The sequence below is a fragment of the Ranitomeya imitator genome, chromosome 2 (genome assembly GCF_032444005.1).
Source record: "Ranitomeya imitator isolate aRanImi1 chromosome 2, aRanImi1.pri, whole genome shotgun sequence".
NCBI lineage: Eukaryota > Metazoa > Chordata > Amphibia > Anura > Dendrobatidae > Ranitomeya > Ranitomeya imitator.
The window spans coordinates 248,353,164-248,380,403 of NC_091283.1; the positions used below are offsets into that span (position 1 = coordinate 248,353,164).

At 47.1% G+C, this 27,240-nt stretch overlaps 1 protein-coding gene across 1 annotated transcript in view; it reads left to right on the forward strand.

Annotated features, from left to right (window-relative positions):
• The first annotated feature begins 6,492 nt into the window (after nt 1-6,492).
• Nucleotides 6,493-27,240, forward strand: part of LOC138662911 (zinc finger protein 773-like) — a 48,895-nt gene continuing 28,147 nt past the window's right edge. The window contains exons 1-6 of the mRNA XM_069748912.1: nt 6,493-6,546; nt 26,102-26,198; nt 26,328-26,507; nt 26,590-26,713; nt 26,797-26,894; nt 27,093-27,183. Of these exons, the coding sequence (XP_069605013.1) occupies nt 26,121-26,198; nt 26,328-26,507; nt 26,590-26,713; nt 26,797-26,894; nt 27,093-27,183 (571 nt within the window). The 5' untranslated portion in view covers nt 6,493-6,546; nt 26,102-26,120. The remainder of the gene's footprint in view (nt 6,547-26,101; nt 26,199-26,327; nt 26,508-26,589; nt 26,714-26,796; nt 26,895-27,092; nt 27,184-27,240) is intronic.

Genomic DNA, 27,240 nt, shown 5'->3' on the forward strand with positions numbered 1-27,240 from the left:
TAAAATTACATACAAAAAGGCCAGACAAATAGCGAAAATGGGGCCAGCAGATGACAAGACAAATGCCTCAGGCAACATAAAGAGCAGTCGCCCAAGGTATGGTGACCCCGGCAAAACTCCAGAACCGGACAGCTGGTGTAACAGAGCACACACCACGCCACATGTCAATCACCCATTCTAACAAAGGTATCAGCAGTGCTGCCACAAAAGGCTACATGGTAACCTAGATGGTGTACTTAAGTGAGGTAGAAGACATGTGGACGCTAAAATCACTGTGCGTATTACCTGCTGTAGAGGTACTCGAGCCTGGGAAAATATTCTGAAAAGTTCCCACGCTCGAGTTCATATGAGGACAACCAGCAGAGGGCGCATCACCGCGAATGAAGGTAACTACAGGTCATTGACCTACTTTCCATTCATTCGCTGGGGTTTTACAGCCAGGAGCACAGCTGCATTATAGCAGAGCTCCTGGCTGTAAAATGACTTAACCCCTTTCAGATGGATTTGCATCGTGGGACGTGACAGATCATCGGAAGGTATGAGATATTGTTGCTTTTTTATTTTTCCTTTGTTACAGAGCGAGGGTCTTCAGGTGGATTACCAGGATAATAAAATATTCCAACAACCTGTGTTTTTATTTCATTAAAATAATTTGTAATAATGTGTGTGTGTTTTTTTTAACCATTTCATACAATTGGATTAATAATGAATAGGTGTCATAATTGACGCCTCTCCATTATTAATCTGGCTTAATGTCACCTTACAATAGCAAGGTGACATTAACCCTTCATTACCCCATATCCCACCGCTACACGGGAATGGGAAGAGAGTGGCCAAGTGCCAGAAAAGGCACATCTTCCAGATGTGCCTTTTCTGGGGTGGCTGGGGGCAGATGTTTTTAGCCAGGGGGGGCCAATAACCGTGGACCCTCTCCAGGCTATTAATATCTGCCCTCAGTCACTGGCTTTACTACTCTGGCGGAGAAAATTGCGCGGGAACCCACGCCAATTTTTCCATTTAACCCTTTAATTTAATAGCTAGAACGGCCAAATTTTGCATATACACACTACTAACATTAGTAGTGTGGAATATGCAAAAAAAATGGTGATATGAGATGGTTTACTGTATGTAACCATGTCTCATATCATGTCGGGTTTAGGAAGGAGATAGCAAAAGCCGGCAATTGAATTACTGGCTTTAAAGCTATCTAGCGCTGTATGAAATATTAATATATATACATATATGTGTCTCAATGACATATATATATACATATATATATATATATATATACCCCTATAGTATGTGTACACATTTATTCTACCTATTCTATTCTAACCTGTCAGTGTGATTTTACTGTACACCGCACTGAATTGCCGGCTTTTCTAACAACGCTGCGTATTTCTCGCAAGTCACACTGCTGGTCCGTGTGTAATCCATATTTTTCTGGCCCCCATAGACTTTCATTGGCGGATTTTTTGCGCAATACGGTGACAAACGCAGCATGCTGCGATTTTCTATGGCCGTAGAAGACCGTATAATACGGATCAGTAAAATACGGCTGATAGGAGCTGGGCCATAGAGAATCATTGGGCTGTGTGTTATGCGTATTTTACGGATGTATTTTCTGCGCTCATATGTCCGTAAAACTCGCCAGTGTGACGCCGGCCTTAACGTGAGAGGGGCATATAACCTTATACGTATCGCCATGGTGACGGATGGAAGACCGCACACAATACACCTGAGGGGCAGATTGAACATTTGATGCTGCCATTCGGGGTAACCAATGCTTCTAGTCTTTGAAAATGTCATTAATTATATTTTTTCTCACTGATTGGTAGATTTGTGGTAATTTTCCTGCATGATATACTGAGTTACTCACGTAATCTGGAGGAGCATGGTGAACATGTCAGACAGCTTCTCCAGGTTCTACGTGACAACTATTTATTTGCTAACCTGGAGAAATGTCCATTTGTGGTACAGCAGGTCCAGTTCTCAGGACATTTGGCTTCTGCGTTGTGGTTTCAGATGGACCCCGTTAAGGTCCAAGCAGTCCTTGATTGCTTTTAACCAAGTAACCTGAAAGCGTTACAGAGATTTCTTGCAGTCGAGATACTGAGGAACAAACAAGCGAAAAATAGGGTCCTATCTGATAACAAGATATAATGAAAACAGAGGAGTATTACACTCACCTGATAGAGCGGCACCTCAGCAACATGTTCAATGCATAAATCAGCTGCTGCCGGACACGGGGCCAAAGACCGAGCAGAATAGCTGATCCGGGTATAATGTGTCTGTACCTGCACTGCTGATGAAGACTATCAAGAGAGGCCTGGATGTCTTCCTGGAGCAGAACAATATTGTATCATACAATTATTAGGTTCTGTAGAAGGACGTAGATCTGGGGATTTATTATGATGGAATATAGGCTAAACTGGATGGACAAATGTCTTTTTTCTGCCTTACTAACTATGTTACTATGTTACTCTTAGATATGGAGATTTCCTTAAAAACGTTTATTCAAATAGGTTTTCAAAGTCAACGCGTTTCAGAGTCACGCAGGACCTGTTCCTCAGGAGAAAACCTGATAGCGGATGAACATGTCAAGCTTGGAACGTTTTATATGCAGTTTCTTTTTGATAAAAAAAAGCCAAAGCACGATATGTCAAAGTTCATGAGAAAGTCCATCAAACAAAGATAAATTATGGTTCATGAAAAAAACAAAAAAACATTTACATACATTTTTTATATTAAAAAGTACTTATGAATGAAGTGAGGTCACCTAAGAGAATGAATAAACCTGTATGTGATGTGAATGAGAAAGTTCTGGCCAGTAAATAAATCATTTATAAATGGTGTTATTGAGTTGTGTCAGTAGTTTCCTATATGAGATGTGACCTGGTGTTCTGGAAGGTTCTGAAGTCACAGGTATAGCGGTGTAAAGCTGTGCACCACTAGTGAACTTGATGGATCAGCACTAGACTGAAAAAATAGGATTTTTGGAAAGGAATCCACTGAAGCAGAAGACAAATCCGTAACCCAATGGTTAGTAAGTAATAAGAATGAATGTCAGCCTGGGGTGTTACATAGTGAGAAATGGAAGTGCTGACAACACAAGAATGTGATTGTATCTTGTATGTGACGGCTGTCTATTCGAAGAGCGCGTGTTGGTTCCTGATCGCGGCTGTTCTAGTAACAGGAGACATATGACATGACTATGAAAATTTGAAAATTGGACATTCACACTGAAGGCATCAAAACTATGAATTAACACATGTGGAATTATATACTTAATAAAAAAGTGTGAAACAACTGAAATTATGTCTTATATTCTAGGTTCTTCAAAGTAGCCACCTCTTGCTTTGATGACTGCTTTGCACACTCTTGGCATTCTCTTGATGAGCTTCAAGAGGTAGTTACTTTCAGTGCAGCAAACTCACTTCTGAAGTTTATTGTGGATCTCTGAATGATCCAATGTTGTCCTAAATGCCTAATGATGATAAATATAATCCACCTGTGTGTAATCAAGTCTCCGTATAAATGCACCTGCTCTGTGATAGTCTCAGGGTTCTGTTTGAAGCACAGAGAGCATCATGAAGACCAAGGAACACAACAGGCAGGTCCGTGATACTGTTGTGGAGAAGTTTAAAGCCGGATTTGGATACAAAATGAATTCCAAAACTTTAAACATCCCAAGGAGCACTGTGCAAGCGATCATATTGAAATGGAGGGAGTATCATACCACTGCAAATCTACCAAGACCCGGCCGTCCCTCTAAACTTTCATCTCAAACAAGGAGAAGACTGATCAGGGATGCAGCCAAGAGGCCGATTATCACTCTGGATGATCTGCAGAGATCTACAGCTGAGGTGGGACAGTCTGTCCAAAGAACAACAATCAGTCCTATACTGCACAAATCTGGCCTTTATAGAAGTTTGGCAAGAAGAAAGCCATTTCTCAAAAATATCCATAAAAAGTGTAATTTAAAGTTTGCAACAAGCCACCTGAGAGACACACCAAACATGTGAAGGAAGGTGCTCTGGTCAGATGAAACCAAAATCAAACTTTTTGGCAACAATGCCAAATGATATGTTTGGCGTAAAGGCAACACAGGTCATCACCCTGAACACACCATCCCCACTGTCAAACATGGTGGTGGCAGCATCATGGTTTGGGCCTGCTTTTCTTCAGCAGGGACAGGGAAGATGGTTAAAATTGATGGGAAGAAGGATGGAGCCAAATACAGGACTATTCTTGAAGAAAACCTGTTGGAGTCTGCAAAAGACCTGAGACTGGGACGGAGATTTGTTTTCCAACAAGACAATGATCCTAAACATAAAGTAAAGTCTACAATGGAATGGTTCACAAATAAAAGTATCCAGGTGTTAGAATGGCCAAGTCCCAGTCCAGACCTCAATCCAATCGAGAATCTGTGGAAAGAGCTGAAAACTGCTGTTCACAAACGATCTCCATCAAACCTCACTGAGCTCCAGCTGTTTGCCATGGAAGAATGGGCAAGAATTTCAGTCTCTCGATGTACAAAACTGATATAGACAAACCCCAAGCAACTTGCAGCAGTAATCGCAGCAAAAGGTGGTGCAACAAAGTATTAAGTTACAGGGGGCGAATAATATTGCACGCCCCACTTTTCAGTTTTTGAATTTCCACAAAAATTTTAAATAACCAATAAATTTCGTTCAACTTTACAATTGTGTTCCACTTGTTGTTGATTCTTCACCAAAAATTTACATTTGGTATCTTTATGTTTGAAGCATGATATGTGGGAAAAGGTTGAAAAGTTCCAGCGGGCCGAATACTTTCGCAAGGCACTGTACGTATAAGGTTATATGCCCCTCTTACGTTGAGTTTGTAAAATCATTTATCTATATATATATAATTGTCTAAGGGGTACTTCCGTCTTTCTGTCCGCAACGGAAATCTGGCGTCGCTGATTGGTCTCGCCAGCTGCCTGGCATGGCTGCCGTGACCAATCAGCGATGGGCACAGTCCGATTAGTCCCCCCCCCCTACTCCCCTGCAGTCAGTGCCCGTCGCCCGCTCGCTCCATACTCCCCACCGGTCACCGCTCACACAGGGTTAATGCCAGCGGTAACGGGCCGCGTTATGCCGCGGGTAACTCACTCCGTTACCGCCGCTATTAACCCTGTGTGTCCCCAACTTTTTACTATTGATGCTGCCTTTGCTGCATCAATAGTAAAAAATCTAATGTTCAAAATAATAAAAAAAACAAAAGACCTGCTATTCTCACCTTCCGTAGTCCGACGATGCGCTCGCGCCTGCCGCCATCTTCCGTTCCCATAGATGCATTGCAAAATTACCCAGAAGAAATAGCGGTCTCGCGAGACCGCTAAGTCTTTTGGGTAATTTCGCAATGCATCCTGGGAACGGAAGATGGTGGCAGCCATGCGCGCATTGTCAGAGCGCCGCTGGATCCCAGGGGGTGAGTATATATGCCCACACTGCTAAATACTACGTGGGCTGTGTTAGATACTGTGTGGACTGCGTTATATACTACATGGCTGCTATATACTACGTGGCCAGTGCTATATACTACATGGGCAGTGTAATATACCACATGGGTGCTGAATACTACGTAGCCTGTGTTAGATACTGCGTGGGCTGCGTTATATATCTACAATATGTATGTATGTATGTATAGCAGCCACATACTATATAGCACAGGCCATGTACTATTTGTCTGCTATATACTACGTGGCCTGTGCTATATACCATAGGTGTCAAACTGCATTCCTCGAGGGCTGCAAACAGGTCATGTTTTCAGGATTTACTTGTATTGCACAGGTGATAATTTAATCACCTTCACAGAATGATTCCAGCACCTTGTACAATGCTAAGGAAATCCTGAAAACATGACCTGTTTGCAGCCCTCGAGGAATGCAGTTTGACACCTCTGCTATATACTATATGGCTGCTATATACATACATATTCTAGAATACCCGATGCGTTAGAATCGGGCCACCATCTAGTCTCCAGGTAATTGGCTAAACAGGTCAGGTGTGAGGGGTAAAGGATCGGGAAGGTGAGCTGTGATTTTATTACTCTCTGAAGTCCAAGCATGGACGCCGACCTCCATCCTATTAACAAACCCCACAGTGACTGGAGAGGGGCATGGCCGTATATGACCCTTAGCCGGACACTGGAAGGGGTTAAATAAGCGAGATTTCGGCATTTTAGCTCCTGGTGTGGAGGCGATAGCACAATCATATGCCGCCATATACTAGACGTCCGGTAACCGGTAATAATTCCCTCATGTGTGGGGTCTATTTGTCTCCAGAGAAATCACACGTTACATTCCACACAGAACATTGTGTAGAAAAGGCGGCGCGAGGTAATTGTGCCAGTAGTGAGGGCGAATAATGGCGGAAATGTCACTGACTGAGGAGAAGGTTCCATGTAGCGTCTTCACTGCGGATCACGTGACCCCTGACTCCTCCCTCCTGTGACCTCATCACAGGTCCTGTGCGCACAGAGCAGCCATATATGTGGAGTGCGGCTCCGCAGGTGGAGGTATGTGGAGATTCCCCATTACTGAGCGCGGGGGACATTAACCCCTTCTGCACGGATACTCTTTTGGGGTTGTTGTTGCCACTTTATAAGAATCATAACGTTGTTGTTCTGTTTCTTGTAATAGATACATACGAGGCAACTATGGAGGACAGGAAGTGAGGGAGCGGATTGTTCTCCTAGTATAGGGCCCCTTTCTTGGCCCACACAGTGTAATGCCCCCATTATGCCCTGTAAGCAGGTTCTGCCCCACACCCAGCTGCCTCGGGCACTTTACCATCAGCTGGTACCTCAGATTCTTCCCCGCACCCCTTTCCTTTGTTGGCGCCAAATCTGTTCTGCCTTTGGGGCTCCGGCCTTTATAATATCAGTAACTGCGTCATCAAGGTCTCCTGACCAGGTGCACCCTCTAGACTCTTCCCTCCGGAAACTCTCCCTCCTCCCATTGATGTCACATGGTCCCGTCTGGACGGCAGATAGCAGTCTGTACAAATGCAGCACAGCCCTGAGGAGTCTTTTTATGACTCTCCTTTTTACATCCCTTATGTAATATATATGATGCCACTCACACAGTATAATGTAATGTTTCCACAGTACTGGCATCTCTCGTAAAAAAGGGATTTTCACACTACCGCCATCCCCCCACACAGTATAATGTTCTCATAGTACCGCCATCCCCCCACACAGTATAATGTTCTCATAGTACCGCCATACCCCCACACACAGTATAATGTTCCTACAGTACCACCATACCCCCACCCACAGTATAATGTTCTCATAGTACCGCCATACACCCACACAGTATAATGTTCTCATATTACCGCCATACCCCCCCACAGTACAATGCTCTCATAGTACCGCCATACCCCCACACACAGTATAATGTTCTCATAGTACCGCCATACCCCCACACACAGTATAATGCTCTCATAGTACCGCCATACCCCCACACACAGTATAATGTTCTCATAGTACCGCCATACCCCCACACACAGTATAATGTTCTTATAGTACCACCATACCCCCACACAGTATAATGTTCCTACAGTACCGCCATCCCACCACACACAGTATAATGTTCTCATAGTACCGCCATTCCCCTACACACAGTATAATGTTCCTACAGTACCGCCACACCCCCACACACAGTATAAAGTTCCCACAGTACCTTCATCCCACCACACACAGTATAATGTTCCTACAGTACCGCCATTCCCCTACACACAGTGTAATGTTCCTACAGTACCGCCATACCCCCACACACAGTATAATCTTCTCACAGTACCGCCATACACCCACACACAGTATAAAGTTCCCACAGTACCTTCATCCCACCACATACAGTTTTTTTGTTCCCTCAATAGTGGCTTCCCACATACATAATGTTTCCACAGGACTGGCATCCCCCTCACACACAGTATAATGTTCCCACAGTACTGCCATCCACCCACTTTTTAATGTTCCCACAGTACTGCCCCCTACATGCACAATATGGTACTATCCACCTCACTAACTACCTCTGACCACCGACAGTTAATTAATAAATACTCACTTAGCCTCATTCTTGGTGCAAATACTAATGAACCCAGGATCTATGAGATATTTACCATACGATAGTTGGATAGACAGGAGTGTATCATCCATAAAGGTAGCCCACTCGGTTGCTATATACCTATGAATTGACAGGGCTCAGTGGGGTGTGGTATTGTCACCCTCTTTTTCCCTTCATCACAATGTCAGCGATATCCACATTCCCATGACGGTGATACCGCTGAATAGATTAGTGGATCAGGGAGTGGAAAGCTCCTGATCCACCATTCAGCCTTCACTTCTGAGTCTGAGACTCCGTGCACTGCAGGCACAATGACGTCACTACATCACACCTGTAGTACGGAGCCTCAGTACTCACACCGCACAGACCAGAGCAGCGCTCCTCAGGGAACGGGTTGGCTGAGTAGTGTGTGTTTTTTTTTTTTCAAATATCAGGAATTGTGGGGGCATCATATTAAAAGAAGAGCTGTTGGGACTCTCATACTGAATGTGTGGCTGGTAGGGGCCATTATACTGGGGTTGTGGTGGACTGTAAATGCCTCCATACTTATTGGGGTTATTTATTTTGTTTAGCAGGTTGTTGTGGCCATAATTAGAGATGAGCAAATATGTTTGGAAAACGATAACAAAACAAATTTGGCACAAATATGGTACATTCGGATTCATGATCGTTAACACGAGCATTTTTCTTAAGATCGGAAAAAGTCGGTAACACACATAAAAGAAGCCGGCAATACATGTGCTGTGTTTAGTAAAATCACAGCCACCAATGTGGGAGACTGGGGTTCAAATCCTGACTCTGCCCTGTTGGACATAATATATCAGTAGTGGTCCATAACACTATGGTGCCTACCTCAATAACCATGAGAGTGTCACGAGCAAACAGAGTCATGCCGGCTCAGACGTCGCCTGATTAACAAGGTCTGCATCAGATGTCGAGGAATCAAGACCTCCATGTTCACTAACTGAGAAACAACTAGTCACCCAACGTTTCAATATCATAAAGAGAAAGCTATTATCACAACTTGAGATGGATCAACTGCACTGTAGATCCACCCCACATGAAGACCTGGAAGAAACACGTGAAACCCCCTGAAGATCCTGATCCAACCCTGCAACTAGAGAGCACTGCAGCTGGTCTGAAACAGAAGATCTTAGATAAACTAAATACCATCAATAACAGTGATCGACTGCCAAGGCTCAGCAAGGAAAGTCCAACAAAAAGTATGCTAGAGGATGCCAATAGAGCACTTGCATGAATACCTACCACCACCATAACTCAAACTAATAACCTGATCTATGCTACTGCCTCAGCAATCATGGAAATGCTTGGCTATACAACCAGCAAGAACAACAGAAGTACATGCCCCCCTTGGAAAAGAAGACTAGACAAAGACCAAGGTGCCACGAAGGAAATCAGCCAACTATCAGAAATAAAGAAGTGTGTGAAGATCAAGAATAAGACCAAGCTGGACAGGTACAAAGGCCTTACCCCAACTGAAGAGACTGCTAAACAAAGGCTCACAGCACTCGCTGCAAAACTAGGGTGATACATTAGAGAACCTGAGGCCAAGAAGATAAATGCCCTGTTCTCCAAAAAAACATCCAAAGTGTACTCCCAACAACAGAGGAACAGCACAAAGGCAGCAACTCCACCAATAGCAGAGACTGAACAGTACTGGAGTACCAGTCACCATTACAGAAACAGACATCCAACAGTGGATCAAGAACGTGAAGAGCTGGACAGCACCTGGCCCAGACATGATCCTTACCTACTTGCTAAAGAAATTCACAGCGGTACAGGAACGCATGGCAAAGCAGATGAACCAACTGCTAGAAGCAGGCCACCACCCAGCTTGGCTAACACAAGGAAGAACAGTGCTGATTGTGACGATCTGACTGCACTCTGATGTAATCTGAGCGCAGTCCTATAGTGACGGTGAGAACGGAAGACTGAGACAATCTGACTGCACTCTGATGAAATCTGAGCGCAGTCCTATAGTGACCATGAGGACGGAAGAACCGGACAGAGAGTGGACCCTCTGGGTCACGGTACTGATACACCCAGGGACGAGCGAACCCGCGATGACAACCCCTATACAGGGAAAGTTGGGGAGCAGGCCCGAGGGGAACAATACCGCAACAGCTGGCACCAAGAGGGACGGCTCTGGAAAGGACAGAAGGGACGAACCAAGGGAGACAGGCTGGGAGAACGGAGGTAAGACAGGATGAGAATGAGCCTGAGAAAATGGACCAGACCGGAGCAGAAAAGGATCTGAACCAGACAGGGCCAAACGAAGGTACAAACTGCACACAACAATCAGGCACCTCCATTATGGAGGCGAGGCCTGATATAGCCCAAAGAAGTACCTGATTGGAGGAGACAGGAGCAGGGAGGGTCCAAAATGGTTAACTGGAGGAAGAAGTGCACGCCCGCGTCCTAAGGAGCATGTGTGGAGCAGGTACAGGACGGGAGGGAAGAGGAGCGCGCACCCCACGCCGAAATCCCTGAGCAGCAAGAAGAGGACGCGGGGAACCGGCGCGACACTGAGAGCGGCGAGGAGAAATGGAGAGAGCGGGACTGATAGGAGAAGCGGCCGCAGCATCAGAGGAGGCCGGTATGACAGTACCCCCCCTCCTAAGACTCCCCCCTCCGAGACTGGCTGTGAATCTTCTCAGAATCCGTGGAGCATTAACATTCTCCCTAGGCTCCCACGACCTCTCCTCAGGACCAAACCCCTTCCAATCAATAAGATAGAAGACCCTTCCTCTAACCCTCTTCATGGCAAGAATATCCTTTACTTCAAAATCATTGTCAATGCTAAAGGGCTGAGGGGAGTCCATGGGTGCAGGAGAGAATCGATTAAGAATGAGAGGTTTCAAGAGCGAGACATGGAAGACGTTAGGGACTCGGAGAGAAGCCGGCAATCTCAATCTATAGGCCACGTTGTTAATACGTCCCAAAATCTCGAAGGGACCGATGTATCGAGGACCCAACTTGTAGGAAGGAATCTTCAAGCGAATGTGTTTAGTCGAAAGCCAGACCTTGTCACCAGGATGATACGGTGGAAGATCCCTCCTCCTTTTGTCAGCGTGTCTCTTCATCTGGGCTGCAGTCCGAACGAGAGCCTCCTTGGTCTCTCTCCAAATTTGGGAAAATTCAGAAGAAAAGGCGTCTGCTGCAGGCACTCCAGAAGGGGAAGACATAGGAAGAGGTATTCCCGGGTTCAGACCAGAAACCACAAAGAATGGAGATTTAGAAGTTGCCCCACTAGGATGATTATTATGGGCAAACTCAGCCCAAGGAAGAAGAGTTACCCAGTCATCATGATGAGCGTTGGTAAAATTGCGGAGGTAGGAGGTCAAGATTTGATTTATCCGTTCCACTTGCCCGTTGGTCTGAGGATGATAGGCGGAGGAGAAATCCAGCGAAATGCCCAAGAGCTTACAAAGTGCTCTCCAGAACTTGGAGGTAAATTGGACCCCTCGATCCGACACAATTCGCTGAGGAAGTCCATGTAATCTGAAGATCTGATGGATGAAAATTCTTGCCAATTCTGGAGCCGAGGGTAATCCAGGCAATGGAACGAAATGGGCCATCTTGGAGAACCGATCCACCACCACCAGGATGGTTGTGCATCCAGAGGAACGAGGCAAATCTGTAACGAAATCCATAGCTATTTGTTGCCAAGGGGCCTCGGGAACGGGTAACGGATGCAGGAGACCGGAAGGTAGCCCTCTAGGTACTTTGTTTTTAGCACAAGTCGTGCAGGAGGCCACAAAATCCGAAGTATCTTGTCGGAGAGACGGCCACCAATAGTACCGGGAGAGAAGAGCGAGAGTCTTCTTGGTGCCGACATGTCCAGCAACTTTGGAAGAATGTCCCCAATGCAATACCTCTGTTCTCTTGTCACACGGGACAAAAGTTCTGCCAGGGGGAACAGAGAGGAGGTTAGAGGGAGCCACCATGATGATTTTGGCAGGATCAATAATATGTGAAGGACCTTCTTCTGTCTCGGGAGATTGCAAGGATCGGGAAAGTGCATCCGCTTTAGAATTCTTATCTCCGGGTCGAAAATGAAGCTTAAAATCAAAACGAGAAAAGAATAAAGACCATCTGGCCTGTCTGGAATTAAGTCTTTGGGCGGATTGAATGTAAGCCAAGTTTTTGTGGTCTGTGAAAATTTTAAAGGGATGAATGGCCCCTTCCAAGAGATAACGCCACTCCTGTAGAGCCATCTTTATAGCAAGTAATTCTCGATCTCCAATTGAATAATTGCATTCCGCGGGCGAAAATGACTTCGAGAAGAACCCACAAGGAACCAGACGACCGGAGAGAGATCTTTGGGAGAGAGTTGCCCCAGCACCCGAAGAGGAGGCATCCACTTCAAGGATGAAAGGCCTGCTGGCCACAGGCCGATGAAGAACAGGAGCAGATGTGAAGGCCCTTTTTAGGAAGAGAAAGGCGTCTTCTGCCTCCGGAGGCCAAACATTGTGAACCGCTCCTTTCCGGGTAAGAGCGGCGAGAGGTTTGGTCACAGAAGAGAAATGCGGAATGAATAGTCTATAGTAGTTAGCGAAGCCCAAAAATCGTTGGATGGCCTTCACTCCAATAGGACGAGGCCACTTAAGTACAGCAGATAGTTTCTCAGGATCCATCTCCAACCCCATGTCAGAAATAATATATCCCAAGAAAGGCAAAGAAGTCTGTTCAAACAAACACTTCTCGATCTTTGCGTAGAGGCGATTCTCCCGAAGACGCTGTAGAACCAGACGAACACTTCTTCTGTGAGAGGACAAGTCGGGTGAAAAAATAAGAATGTCGTCAAGATACACCACCACACAAGAATACAGTAGATCACGGAAGATCTCATTTACAAATTCCTGGAAGACCACTGGAGCGTTACAGAGACCAAAGGGCATGACCAGGTATTCATAGTGGCCATCCCAGGTGTTGAAGGCAGTCTTCCACTCGTCTCCAGCGCGAATTCGGATCAAATTATAGGCTCCGCGTAAATCTAGTTTGGAGAAAATTCGGGCTCCTCTCAGTCGGTCGAAGAGTTCAGGAATCAGCGGTAGGGGACACCTATTCTTGACTGTGATGGCATTCAGACCTCGGTAGTCTATACATGGCCGAAGGGATCCATCTTTCTTCCGAAGGAAGAAAAAACCGGCTCCAGCTGGAGAAGAGGACTTCCGGATGAAACCCTTGGCTAAATTCTCTCGGATGTATTCTGACATGGCTAAGGTCTCTGCCGGAGATAATGGATAGGTTCTTCCCTTGGGAAGGGTAGATCCAGGAATTAACTTGATAGGGCAGTCATAGGATCGGTGTGGAGGTAGAGACTCCGCCTCCTTTTTATCAAAGACATCGGCAAACGAGAGATAGGCAGAGGGAAGACTAGGAAGATTGACGGGTGCTTGGGGAAGACCTGGACGGGAGACGGACAGCAGACAACGTTCATGACAACCATGACCCCAGCGGAGTATCTCTCCAGAGCGCCAATCAAGAACTGGCTCGTGCGACCTGAGCCAGGGTAGACCCAAGAGCAGAGCGTGAGAAAGATTAGGCAGAACATAAAATGCTATCTTCTCCTGGTGTAGAGCTCCAATCTGCATGTCCAACTCGAGAGTGACCATCTTGATGGAAACAGGTAGGGGTCTGCCATCCACTGCAGAAATAAAACGCGGAGTCTCAAGAGTAACCACAGGTATCCGAAATTTGTTCACCTCCTCCTGCCGAATGAAATTACCAGCGGCACCCGAGTCCACATACGCCTCCACAGACCTACACTCAAGACCTACAGAAATCAAAGCTGAAATAGTTAGGGGTAGAGAGGAATTTGAATCACCTAGGAAGGCCTCTCTTACCTGGCCTAGGTGGAGGAGTTTCCCGGCCTCTCTGGACAGGAACGCAAGAAATGATTTACCCCTCCGCAATAAAGACACAAGCCCTGCGCCAACCTCTCCTTGCGACGCTGCTCCGACAACCTAACTCGATCCACCTGCATAGGTTCAGGAGCGGAAGAAGCAGAGGACTTGACCAAGGAGGAACCAGGCACCCAATTAGTCCTAAAGGATCTCCTCTCCCTGACTAATTCTCGAGAGCGCTCCTGGAAACGTAAATCAATACGTGTGGCCAGGGATATAAGGTCCTCCAGGATAGTAGGGGTATCCCGACCTGCGAGCTCATCCTTAATCTTGGACGAGAGCCCTCTCCAAAAAGCCCCTACCAGTGCCTCGTTATTCCATCCAAGCTCAGAAGAAAGTGTCCGGAAACGGATGGCGTATTGTCCAACAGTAAGGTTCCCCTGTTGAAGATTTAAGAGGGATTCAGTGGTAGATGCCACCCGACCTGGCTCATCAAAGACCTTACGAAATGTGTCCAGAAAAATCTGTATACTGGCAACTACCGGGTCATCCCGCTCCTATAAGGGGTTAACCCAGGACAGAGCTTCTCCCTCGAGATGGGACACAATAAAGGCCACCTTAGCACGATCAGAGGGATATTGCTGGGGTAGGAGCTCGAAGTGTAGACGGCACTGGTTCAAAAAACCCCGACACAATTTGGGATCGCCGCTGTATCGAGGGGGCTTTCCCAAACGAGGAGGAAGGGGTACAGGATCTTGATGAGAGGCAGAAGCAGCGGCGGCAGACTGAAGAGAGTGAAGGCGGTCGTCAACCGACGCCATGTAAGTAAGAATATGGGACTGGGTATCTCGCTGCTGTGCGAGCTCCTGCTGGAGTCCCACCAGCAGATGGGCGTTACCAGGATCCGAAGTCTGTAGGGCGGTTAAACGAGAGTCCATAGACTTCATAACAGACATAATACGGGTCTGATTCTCCCGTAAGAACAACAACTCCTTCTGGGTTGCTGCGGAGGCACCAGCGGGGTCCATGGCCTGATTGTACTGTGACGATCTGACTGCACTCTGATGTAATCTGAGCACAGTCTTATAGTGACGGTGAGAACGGAAGACTGAGACAATCTGACTGCACTCTGATGAAATCTGAGCGCAGTCCTATAGTGACCATGAGAACGGAAGACTGTGACAATCTGACTGCACTCTGATGAAATCTGAGCGCAGTCCAATAGTGACCGTGAGGGCGGAAGAACCGGACAGAGAGTGGACCCTCTGGGTCACGGTACTGATACACCCAGGGACGAGCGAACCCGCGATGACAACCCCTATACAGGGAAAGTTGGGGAGCAGGCCCGAGGGGAACAATACCGCAACAGCTGGCACCAAGAGGGACGGCTCTGGAAAGGACAGAAGGGACGAACCAAGGGAGACAGGCTGGGAAAACGGAGGTAAGACAGGATGAGAATGAGCCTGAGAAAATGGACCAGACCGGAGCAGAAAAGGATCTGAACCAGACAGGGCCAAACGAAGGTACAAACTGCACACAACAATCAGGCACCTCCATTATGGAGGCGAGGCCTGATATAGCCCAAAGAAGTACCTGATTGGAGGAGACAGGAGCAGGGAGGGTCCAAAATGGTTAACTGGAGGAAGAAGTGCACGCCCGCGTCCTAAGGCGCATGTGTGGAGCAGGTACAGGACGGGAGGGAAGAGGAGCGCGCACCCCACGCCGAAATCCCTGAGCAGCAGGAAGAGGACGCGGGGAACCGGCGCGACACTGAGAGCGGCGAGGAGAAATGGAGAGAGCGGGACTGATAGGAGAAGCGGCCGCAGCATCAGAGGAGGCCGGTATGACAGTACCCCCCCTCCTAAGACTCCCCCCTCCGAGACTGGCTGTGAATCTTCTCAGAATCCGTGGAGCATTAACGTTCTCCCTAGGCTCCCACGACCTCTCCTCAGGACCAAACCCCTTCCAATCAATAAGATAGAAGACCCTTCCTCTAACCCTCTTCATGGCAAGAATATCCTTTACTTCAAAATCATTGTCAATGCTAAAGGGCTGAGGGGAGTCCATGGGTGCAGGAGAGAATCAATTAAGAATGAGAGGTTTCAAGAGCGAGACATGGAAGACGTTAGGGACTCGGAGAGAAGCCGGCAATCTCAATCTATAGGCCACGTTGTTAATACGTCCCAAAATCTCGAAGGGACCGATGTATCGAGGACCCAACTTGTAGGAAGGAATCTTCAAGCGAATGTGTTTAGTCGAAAGCCAGACCTTGTCACCAGGATGATACGGTGGAAGATCCCTCCTCCTTTTGTCGGCGTGTCTCTTCATCTGGGCTGCAGTCCGAACGAGAGCCTCCTTGGTCTCTCTCCAAATTTGGGAAAATTCAGAAGAAAAGGCGTCTGCTGCAGGCACTCCAGAAGGGGAAGACATAGGAAGAGGTATTCCCGGGTTCAGACCAGAAACCACAAAGAATGGAGATTTAGAAGTTGCCCCACTAGGATGATTATTATGGGCAAACTCAGCCCAAGGAAGAAGAGTTACCCAGTCATCATGATGAGCGTTGGTAAAATTGCGGAGGTAGGAGGTCAAGATTTGATTTATCCGTTCCACTTGCCCGTTGGTCTGAGGATGATAGGCGGAGGAGAAATCCAGCGAAATGCCCAAGAGCTTACAAAGTGCTCTCCAGAACTTGGAGGTAAATTGGACCCCTCGATCCGACACAATTCGCTGAGGAAGTCCATGTAATCTGAAGATCTGATGGATGAAAATTCTTGCCAATTCTGGAGCCGAGGGTAATCCAGGCAATGGAACGAAATGGGCCATCTTGGAGAACCGATCCACCACCACCAGGATGGTTGTGCATCCAGAGGAACGAGGCAAATCTGTAACGAAATCCATAGCTATTTGTTGCCAAGGGGCCTCGGGAACGGGTAACGGATGCAGGAGACCGGAAGGTAGCCCTCTAGGTACTTTGTTTTTAGCACAAGTCGTGCAGGAGGCCACAAAATCCGAAGTATCTTGTCGGAGAGACGGCCACCAATAGTACCGGGAGAGAAGAGCGAGAGTCTTCTTGGTGCCGACATGTCCAGCAACTTTGGAAGAATGTCCCCAATGCAATACCTCTGTTCTCTTGTCACACGGGACAAACGTTCTGCCAGGGGGAACAGAGAGGAGGTTAGAGGGAGCCACCATGATGATTTTGGCAGGATCAATAATATGTGAAGGACCTTCTTCTGTCTCGGGAGATTGCAAGGATCGGGAAAGTGCATCCGCTTTAGAATTCTTATCTCCGGGTCGAAAATGAAGCTTAAAATCAAAACGAGAAAAGAACAAAGACCATCTGGCCTGTCTGGAATTAAGTCTTTGGGCGGATTGAATGTAAGCCAAGTTTTTGTGGTCTGTGAAAATTTTAAAGGGATGAATGGCCCCTTCCAAGAGATAACGCCACTCCTGTAGAGCCATCTTTATAGCAAGTAATTCTCGATCTCCAATTGAATAATTGCATTCCGCGGGCGAAAATGACTTCGAGAAGAACCCACAAGGAACCAGACGACCGGAGAGAGATCTTTGGGAGAGAGTTGCCCCAGCACCCGAAGAGGAGGCATCCACTTCAAGGATGAAAGGCCTGCTGGCCACAGGCCGATGAAGAACAGGAGCAGATGTGAAGGCCCTTTTTAGGGAGAGAAAGGTGTCTTCTGCCTCCGGAGGCCAAACATTGTGAACTGCTCCTTTCCGGGTAAGAGCGGTGAGAGGCTTGGTCACAGAAGGGAAATGCGAAATGAATTGTCTATAGTAGTTAGCGAAGCCCAAAAATCGTTGGATGGCCTTCACTCCAATAGGACGAGGCCACTTAAGTACAGCAGATAGTTTCTCAGGATCCATCTCCAACCCCATGTCAGAAATAATATATCCCAAGAAAGGCAAAGAAGTCTGTTCAAACAAACACTTCTCGATCTTTGCGTAGAGGCGATTCTCCCGAAGACGCTGTAGAACCAGACGAACACTTCTTCTGTGAGAGGACAAGTCGGGTGAAAAAATAAGGATGTCGTCAAGATACACCACCACACAAGAATACAGTAGATCACGGAAGATCTCATTTACAAATTCCTGGAAGACCACTGGAGCGTTACAGAGACCAAAGGGCATGACCAGGTATTCATAGTGGCCATCCCGGGTGTTGAAGGCAGTCTTCCACTCGTCTCCAGCGCGAATTCGGATCAAATTATAAGCTCCGCGTAAATCTAGTTTGGAGAAAATTCGGGCTCCTCTCAGTCGGTCGAAGAGTACAGGAATCAGCGGTAGGGGATACCTATTCTTGACTGTGATGGCATTCAGACCTCGGTAGTCTATACATGGCCGAAGGGATCCATCTTTCTTCCGAAGGAAGAAAAAACCGGCTCCAGCTGGAGAAGAGGACTTCCGGATGAAACCCTTGGCTAAATTCTCTCGGATGTATTCTGACATGGCTAAGGTCTCTGCCGGAGATAATGGATAGGTTCTTCCCTTGGGAAGGGTAGATCCAGGAATTAACTTGATAGGGCAGTCATAGGCTCGGTGTGGAGGTAGAGACTCCGCCTCCTTTTTATCAAAGACATCGGCAAACGAGAGATAGGCAGAGGGAAGACTAGGAAGATTGACGGGTGCTTGGGGAAGACCTGGATGCGAGACGGACAGCAGACAACGTTCATGACAACCATGACCCCAGCGGAGTATCTCTCCAGAGCGCCAATCAAGAACTGGCTCGTGCGACCTGAGCCAGGGTAGACCCAAGAGCAGAGCGTGAGAAAGATTAGGCAGAACATAAAATGCTATCTTCTCCTGGTGTAGAGCTCCAATCTGCATGTCCAACTCGAGAGTGACCATCTTGATGGAAACAGGTAGGGGTCTGCCATCCACTGCAGAAATAAAACGCGGAGTCTCAAGAGTAACCACAGGTATCCGAAATTTGTTCACCTCCTCCTGCCGAATGAAATTACCAGCGGCACCCGAGTCCACATACGCCTCCACAGACCTACGCTCAAGACCTACAGAAATCAAAGCTGAAATAGTTAGGGGTAGAGAGGAATTTGAATCACCTAGGAAGGCCTCTCATACCTGGCCTAGGTGGAGGAGTTTCCCGGCCTCTCTGGACAGGAACGCAAGAAATGATTTACCCCTCCGCAATAAAAACACAAGCCCTGCGCCAACCTCTCCTTGCGACGCTGCTCCGACAACCTAACTCGATCCACCTGCATAGGTTCAGGAGCGGAAGAAGCAGAGGACTTGACCAAGGAGGAACCAGGCACCCAATTAGTCCTAAAGGATCTCCTCTCCCTGACTAATTCTCGAGAGCGCTCCTGGAAACGTAAATCAATACGTGTGGCCAGGGATATAAGGTCCTCCAGGATAGTAGGGGTATCCCGACCTGCGAGCTCATCCTTAATCTTGGACGAGAGCCCTCTCCAAAAAGCCCCTACCAGTGCCTCGTTATTCCATCCAAGCTCAGAAGAAAGTGTCCGGAAACGGATGGCGTATTGTCCAACAGTAAGGTTCCCCTGTTGAAGATTAAAGAGGGATTCAGTGGTAGATGCCACCCGACCTGGCTCATCAAAGACCTTACGAAATGTGTCCAGAAAAATCTGTATACTGGCAACTACCGGGTCATCCCGCTCCCATAAGGGGTTAACCCAGGACAGAGCTTCTCCCTCGAGATGGGACACAATAAAGGCCACCTTAGCACGATCAGAGGGATATTGCTGGGGTAGGAGCTCGAAGTGTAGACGGCACTGGTTCAAAAAACCCCGACACAATTTGGGATCGCCGCTGTATCGAGGGGGCTTTCCCAAACGAGGAGGAAGGGGTACAGGATCTTGATGAGAGGCAGAAGCAGCGGCGGCAGACTGAAGAGAGTGAAGGCGGTCGTCAACCGATGCCATGTAAGTAAGAATATGGGACTGGGTATCTCGCTGCTGTGCGAGCTCCTGCTGGAGTCCCACCAGCAGAGGGGCGTTACCAGGATCCGAAGTCTGTAGGGCGGTTAAACGAGAGTCCATAGACTTCATAACAGACATAATACGGGTCTGATTCTTCCGTAAGAACAACAACTCCTTCTGGGTTGCTGCGGAGGCACCAGCGGGGTCCATGGCCTGATTGTACTGTGACGATCTGACTGCACTCTGATGTAATCTGAGCACAGTCCTATAGTGACGGTGAGAGCGGAAGACTGAGACAATCTGACTGCACTCTGATGAAATCTGAGCGCAGTCCTATAGTGACCATGAGAACGGAAGACTGTGACAATCTGACTGCACTCTGATGAAATCTGAGCGCAGTCCAATAGTGACCGTGAGGACGGAAGAACCGGACAGAGAGTGGACCCTCTGGGTCACGGTACTGATACACCCAGGGACGAGCGAACCCGCGATGACAACCCCTATACAGGGAAAGTTGGGGAGCAGGCCCGAGGGGGACAATACCGCAACAGCTGGCACCAAGAGGGACGGCTCTGGAAAGGACAGAAGGGACGAACCAAGGGAGACAGGCTGGGAAAACGGAGGTAAGACAGGATGAGAATGAGCCTGAGAAAATGGACCAGACCGGAGCAGAAAAGGATCTGAACCAGACAGGGCCAAACGAAGGTACAAACTGCACACAACAATCAGGCACCTCCATTATGGAGGCGAGGCCTGATATAGCCCAAAGAAGTACCTGATTGGAGGAGACAGGAGCAGGGAGGGTCCAAAATGGTTAACTGGAGGAAGAAGTGCACGCCCGCGTCCTAAGGCGCATGTGTGGAGCAGGTACAGGACGGGAGGGAAGAGGAGCGCGCACCCCACTCCGAAATCTCTGAGCAGCAGGAAGAGGACGCGGGGAACCGGCGCGACACTGAGAGTGGCGAGGAGAAATGGAGAGAGCGGGACTGATAGGAGAAGCGGCCGCAGCATCAGAGGAGGCCAGTATGACACTGATCATGAAGGCTCCTCACACAGAAACAGTTCCATCCAACTACCGTCCATTAACCTGCCTTACAACAACATGAAAACTTCTGTCAGGCGTCATAGCCACCAAGCTACAGAACCATATAAACCAGTACATGAATGCAGCTCAGAAAGGCATTGGGACTGACACCAGAGGCTCTAAGCACCAGCTCCTAGTAGATAGAGCAGTCGCACAAGATCCATACAGACCAATCTCAGCACAGCCTGGATTGACTACAGGAAAGCCTATGACTCAATGCCACACACATGGAACTGTGAATGCTTGGCTCTGTACAATGTCAACAGGAAATTAAGAACCTTCCTCAGAAACTCACTGGGGCTATGGAGAACAACATTGAAAGCCAACTCAAGACAACTAGCACAAGTGACCATCAAATGCGGCATATAACAAGGTGATGCACTGTCTCCATTGCTGTTCTGCATAGTCTTGAACCCCCTCAGTCAGATAATTCCAGAGTCTGGCTATGGATACAAGTTCAAGAATGGACGCACCATCAGCCACCTCCTCTACTGTATGCGAAAAACGAACGAGACCTCAAGCTGTATGCGAAAAACGAACGAGACCTCAATTACTGATCCACGTGACAAGAATCTACAGTGAAGACATCGGGATGTCCATCATACTGGAGAAGTGCGGCTGGTTTGTAATGGAGAGGCGAGGTAGTCAAGACTGATGGAGTAGAATTACCAGCAGAGCACATAGCAGATGTACAGACATGCTACAAGTACCTCGGCATCCCACAGGGATACGGTAACCATGATGAGGAGGCAAAGAAAGCAGCAACATCCAAATATCATCAAAGGGTAAGACAGGTCCTGAAGAGCCAGCTCAATGGGAAGAATAAAATCAGCGCCATCAATATATATGCCCTGCTAGTTATCAGATACCCTGCTGGCATAGTGTGCTGGCCAAAAGAAGAGATGGAAGCTGCAGATGTGAAAACATGAAAGCTCCTCACAATGCATGGAGGTCTCCACTCTAAGTATAACACCCAAAGATTGTATACCAACAGAAAGAAGGGTGGTCGAGGCTTGGTAAGCATCCAAGCCACCAACACGGATGAAACGAGGAGTATCCAGGAATACATCAGAAAAATGGCACCAAAATATGAGATGCTGAGAGAAAGCGTAAGGCAGCAACAATAGGTCTGGAAGGAAGAACAGGAACATGAAGCGCCATGGCAAGACAAGCAGCTGCATGGGCTGTACCATCGGCTGATAATGGAGGTGGCTGACATGGAGAAATCCTATCAATGGCTGGAGAAAGCTGGACTACGAGACAGCACAGAGGCACTAATCATAGTAGCACAAGAGCAAATACTAAGTACCAGATCCATAGAAGCAGGAATCTACCACACAACACAAGACCCAAGGTGCAAACTATGCAAAGAAAGCTCAGAAACCATCTAACGCATAGTGGCAGGATGCAAAATGCAAGCAGGAACAGCGTATACAGAACGCCACAACTAAGTAGCGGGAGTTGTATACAGGAACATCTGCACAGCATATGGGCTAAGTCCAGGTGGGAGACCCCAGAAAAAGTGGTGGACAATGAAAGGGCTAAAATCCTGTGGGACTTCAAGATCCAGATGGATAAGCAGGTGTTGGCTAACCAACCAGACATTGTGATAGTAGACAAGGATCAGAAGACAGCAATGATAATAGATGTGGCAGTGCTAAGTGACAGCAACATCAGAGAGAAGGAATATGAGAAGCTGGAGAAATACCAGGGCCTCAAAGGAGAACTGGAGAAGATGTGGAAGGTGAAGTCAACAGTGATTCCAGTGGTGATAGGAGCACTTGGAGCAGTGAGCCCTAAGTTGGAAGAATGGCTACAGCAGATCCCAGGAGCAACATCTGAGCTCTCTGTCTAGAAAAGCGCAATGCTGGGAACAACTAAGATCCTGCACAACAACCCTCGTACTCCAAGGCCTCTGGTAGAGGACCCGAGAATGAGCAAGAACAAAAAAGGCCATCCCATTGGGGATGAGAAGGAAGTTTTCTTTATAGATTTCAGTGATAGTGTATAAATATATTACATAGAAAAATAAAAGTCTGTAATTCTGAAGCCGCGGTAGTGTAAAATCACAACAGGAGGCGACAGGATAGAAGACATGGATTACATACAGTAAATACAAATAGAATAGGTGGATATATAGATGTCAGTGACAAATACAATTAGTACAGTGTGTGCAACTTACTGTACATGTATTTAATAAACGATAATTTTTCTTAAAAAAATGGCGTGGGCTCTGTGAGATCCCTGCTAGCACCGTGAGGAAGTCACACGGTGCTGAGGTGAGTTCACAGGAGAATTTCACTGCGGTGAATTTTAATTAGCCTCTGCACTGTGCGACTTTCTCATGGTGCTAGCGGGGATCTCACCGAGGTCACCGCAGTTCAGCCCAGCTGGGAGCGCAGCCTCAGTGATGTCACCGCTAGTCACTGACGCTGTGTTCCCAGCCACTCATTCACCAGTGGTTCTCAGCCTGGATGGTCACATCTTGGCACTGTCCAGGTTGTAAACTATTTCTCCCCAGACATGGATTACGGCGTGGGACAGAACGACAGACAGGTATGGTATATTGTTGTTTTTTTATTTTAGTTTTAGTACAGGAGATCGAGGGCTTTGGTGGAATTAGGCGAGGTCGTAAGTATGGTTTAATTGAGATTATTAAAGGAGTCTGTCCCATTTTTTTCAATTCACTTTATTCTTGCTGTGTCTTTATTTATCATATAACTATAGGATTAGTAATGGATCGGTGTCTTACTCTCCATTACTAAGCCGTGGGCTTGATGTCACCTGACAATACAAAGGTGACATCAACTACACAAATTTTAACCCCACTTGCCACCGCTATAGGGCAAGTGGGAAGAGCCTGGCAAAGCACCAGAACTGGCGCATCTAATAGATGTGCCTTTTCTGGGCAGCTGCGGTCTGCTATTGTTAGGCTTGGGGGTCAATATCCATGGCCCCTTAGCAGCCTGAGATTACCAGCCCCCAGCTGTCAGCTTTACAAAGGCTGGTGGTCACAAAATGGGTGGACCCCATGCCATTTTTTAAAATTATTTAAATAATTTAAAAAAGATCGTGGGGACCCCTTTATTCTTGATAACCAACCTTGCTGAAGCTGACAGCTGAGGGTTGCAGACCCCAGCTGTGAGTTTTGCCTGGCTGATTTTCATAAACAGGGTGGACCCCATACCTTTTTTCATTATTTATTTACAGCACAAGAGCAGCTTATGAATACCCCCCATCATCTGCTCCTGCTCTCACAGGTATGTTCACACTGGGCGTTTTTGCTGCATTTTTATATGCTAATTTTCATCTGCTTTTTCCATTACCAGCAAAGTCTATGAGATTTCAGAAATCTCATACACACATTGTTTTTTTTGTCATCAGGATTTTGTGCTTTGCAGCGTGCTTTTGACATAGAGCATGTCACTTCTTTCAGAGTTTTTGCAGCATTTTTCACCCATTGACTTGGATGGATGGTAAAAAAATGCTGAAGATTCACTTTTTTGGGGGCTCGGCAATACAGTGTTGGACATTCTGTCATATGCATGACAGCACGGCAAACACTGCTTCTTAACGGCGGTGAAACCATCCCCGCCGGTCAGAGAGCCGCAGTTCCCCCACTGTCAAAAACAGCGGCAGCGCTCAGCTGTGATCGGAGGTATACAGGTTACCTCCGGTCACTGGTGTCAGCTGATGGGACAACTGCTCCCATCATCCGACACCTGCTAATAACAGTGAGAGCAGGAGCGGATGATAGGAGTAGTCATCAGCTGCTTCTGTGCGGTAAATACATAATTTAAAAAAAAAAACTATTTCTGATAACAAGCCAGGCAAAACTCACAGCTGGGGGCTCCAACCCTTAACTGTTAGCTTCAGCAAGGCTAGTTATCAAGAATAGAGGGGTCCCCACACTGTATTTTTTAATAATTCTACCTGTGAACTCGTCTCTACACCGTGCGACTTTCTCACAGTGCTAGTGGGGTTTCTCACTGAGGTCACCGCAGTTCAGCCCGGCTGGGAACGGAGCATCAGTGATGTCACCGCCAGACACTGAGGCTGCGCTCGCAGCAGCTCATTGACCAGTGGTTCTCAGCCTGTACGGTCACATCTTGGCACCGTCCAGGTTGGAAACTATTTCTCCCCCAGACATGGATTACGTCATGGGACAGAAAAATGGAGAGGTGAGGGACATTGTTGTTTTATTATTTTTGGTTTATTACAGGAGATTGAGGACTTTGGTGGAATTAGGCGAGGTCGTAAGTATGGTTTAATTGAGATTATTAAAGGAGTCCATGTTATTCTTTCAATTAAAGAACTTTTTTCTGGGTGTCTGTTTTCTTACAATGTGACTATGGGGTTAGTAATGGGGGCGTCTTATTTACTCCACTTGCCACCGCTAAAGGGCAAGTGGGAAGAGAGAGGCTAAGTGCCAGAATTGGTGCATTAGAGATGTGCCTTTTCCGGGGTGGCTGAGAACTGGTGTTTTTAGCATGGGAGGGCCAGTATCCATGGACCTTCCTAGGCTATTAATAGCGACCCGCAGCTGTCTGCATAGTCTTTGCTGGTTATTAAATAAAGGGGGACCCTACGTCACTTGTTTGGGGGTTCCCCCATTTTAAAAGCCAGTATACAGTTGTGAGCTGATATAAGCCTGGGAAGCTCCATGGGTATTACCCCCTTCCTGGGCTATAAACAAACTTCTGTGTGTGAATCAGACCTGAGATCTAACGTGATAGAAGATTACAGTGCGGGGAAGACGGGAAACCTTCATATAGAGGCCGGTGGTGATGGAGTCAGTGACCGACTCTGGCCAAATATGTTTCTAGAGCCGCAGTAGAAGATGAAGATGTCGTCCTCATCATGAAGTAGTTATTTCTCATGTCGCGTGTAATGAATATCTCCTGCAGTATTGCTAATGCCGATTCCAGGGTCGGTAAATGAGACGAGAATTAGCGTTATGGAAGATGAGTCTATGAGAAACGCATTCAGCTGCCGACTCCGAGGAGGAAACTGCTTGTTGTCTGCGGCCTAAATATATAGGATTTATTAGTAGATGTAAAGAAGGAAACTAAATACTGCAAAATAATAAATCTTGTCATATGTTTCCCTTATTATCTCCAGTAATTGTATTATTACACAGGATTCTTTACCCATCAAAGATGGATATGGACAAAGACAAGATGGTGGAGAAAATTTTACACCTCACCCTAGAGATCCTCTTCCGGCTTACTGGAGAGGTGAGAGATTCTGATGACGTCACATTACATCATTTTTATCTATGGGAATATCAGATGGACAGAACTGGAGAGGTGAGGACTCTGGAAATGTCTGTAGTGAGATTTATTAATGTGTCTCTCCATTACCAGGATTACACAGTGGTGAAGAAGACCTCTAGTGATCGCTGTCAGGACCCTGTGTCTGAGGGATGGGGAAGACCCCTGAGCCCAATCACGGGGCCTCCACCTCACCCCCTGATCCATGAGGACATCAATGACCAGAAGATCCTAGAACTCACCTACAAGATGATTGAGCTGCTGACTGGAGAGGTGACACTGCTGGGAATGCTGGGACATTATACAGTAACACTATGAAGGGATCGGGGGATGACGGTATCATTGTATGTGTCAGGTTCCTATAAGGTGTCAGGATGTCGCTGTCTATTTCTCCATGGAGGAGTGGGAGTATTTAGAAGGACACAGAGATCTGTACAAGGACGTCATAATGGAGGTTCCCCAGCCCCTCACATCTCCAGGTAATAGACAGGACTAAATACACACAGCCTATAATTATCTGTATGTAAAGAATGAATTCAGTCCCTGTATGTGTTTCCTCCAGATCTATCCAGTAAGAGGACAACACCAGAGAGATGTCCCCGTCCTCTACTTCCACAGGACTGTAACCAAGAAGATCCCAATGTTCCTCAGGATCATCAGGTAGATGGAGAGAAGGTGTCAGGAGATCTCCCCTATGATGTGTAGACGCCGGTGAAGGTCTTGTGCTCAGTCTTGTTTTATCCACCAGTATTATATGTTTTATACTTGTGTAATGAGAACGGTGGAGATGGCAGGATTAGAGCTGATCATAGATGTGACTTCTCCATCTGTCGGTGAATTTTATAATATTTGTTTCAGGGTGAAGATCTGACCCATATTAATACTACAGAGTTATATGTGAGGGGGGATGAGTGGTGTAAAGAGGAGATTCCTACATATGGCTACCCAGGTGAGTAGTGACCACTAAATGCAGAGAAGTCACAGCTTCTTCTCATCACCGGCTGTG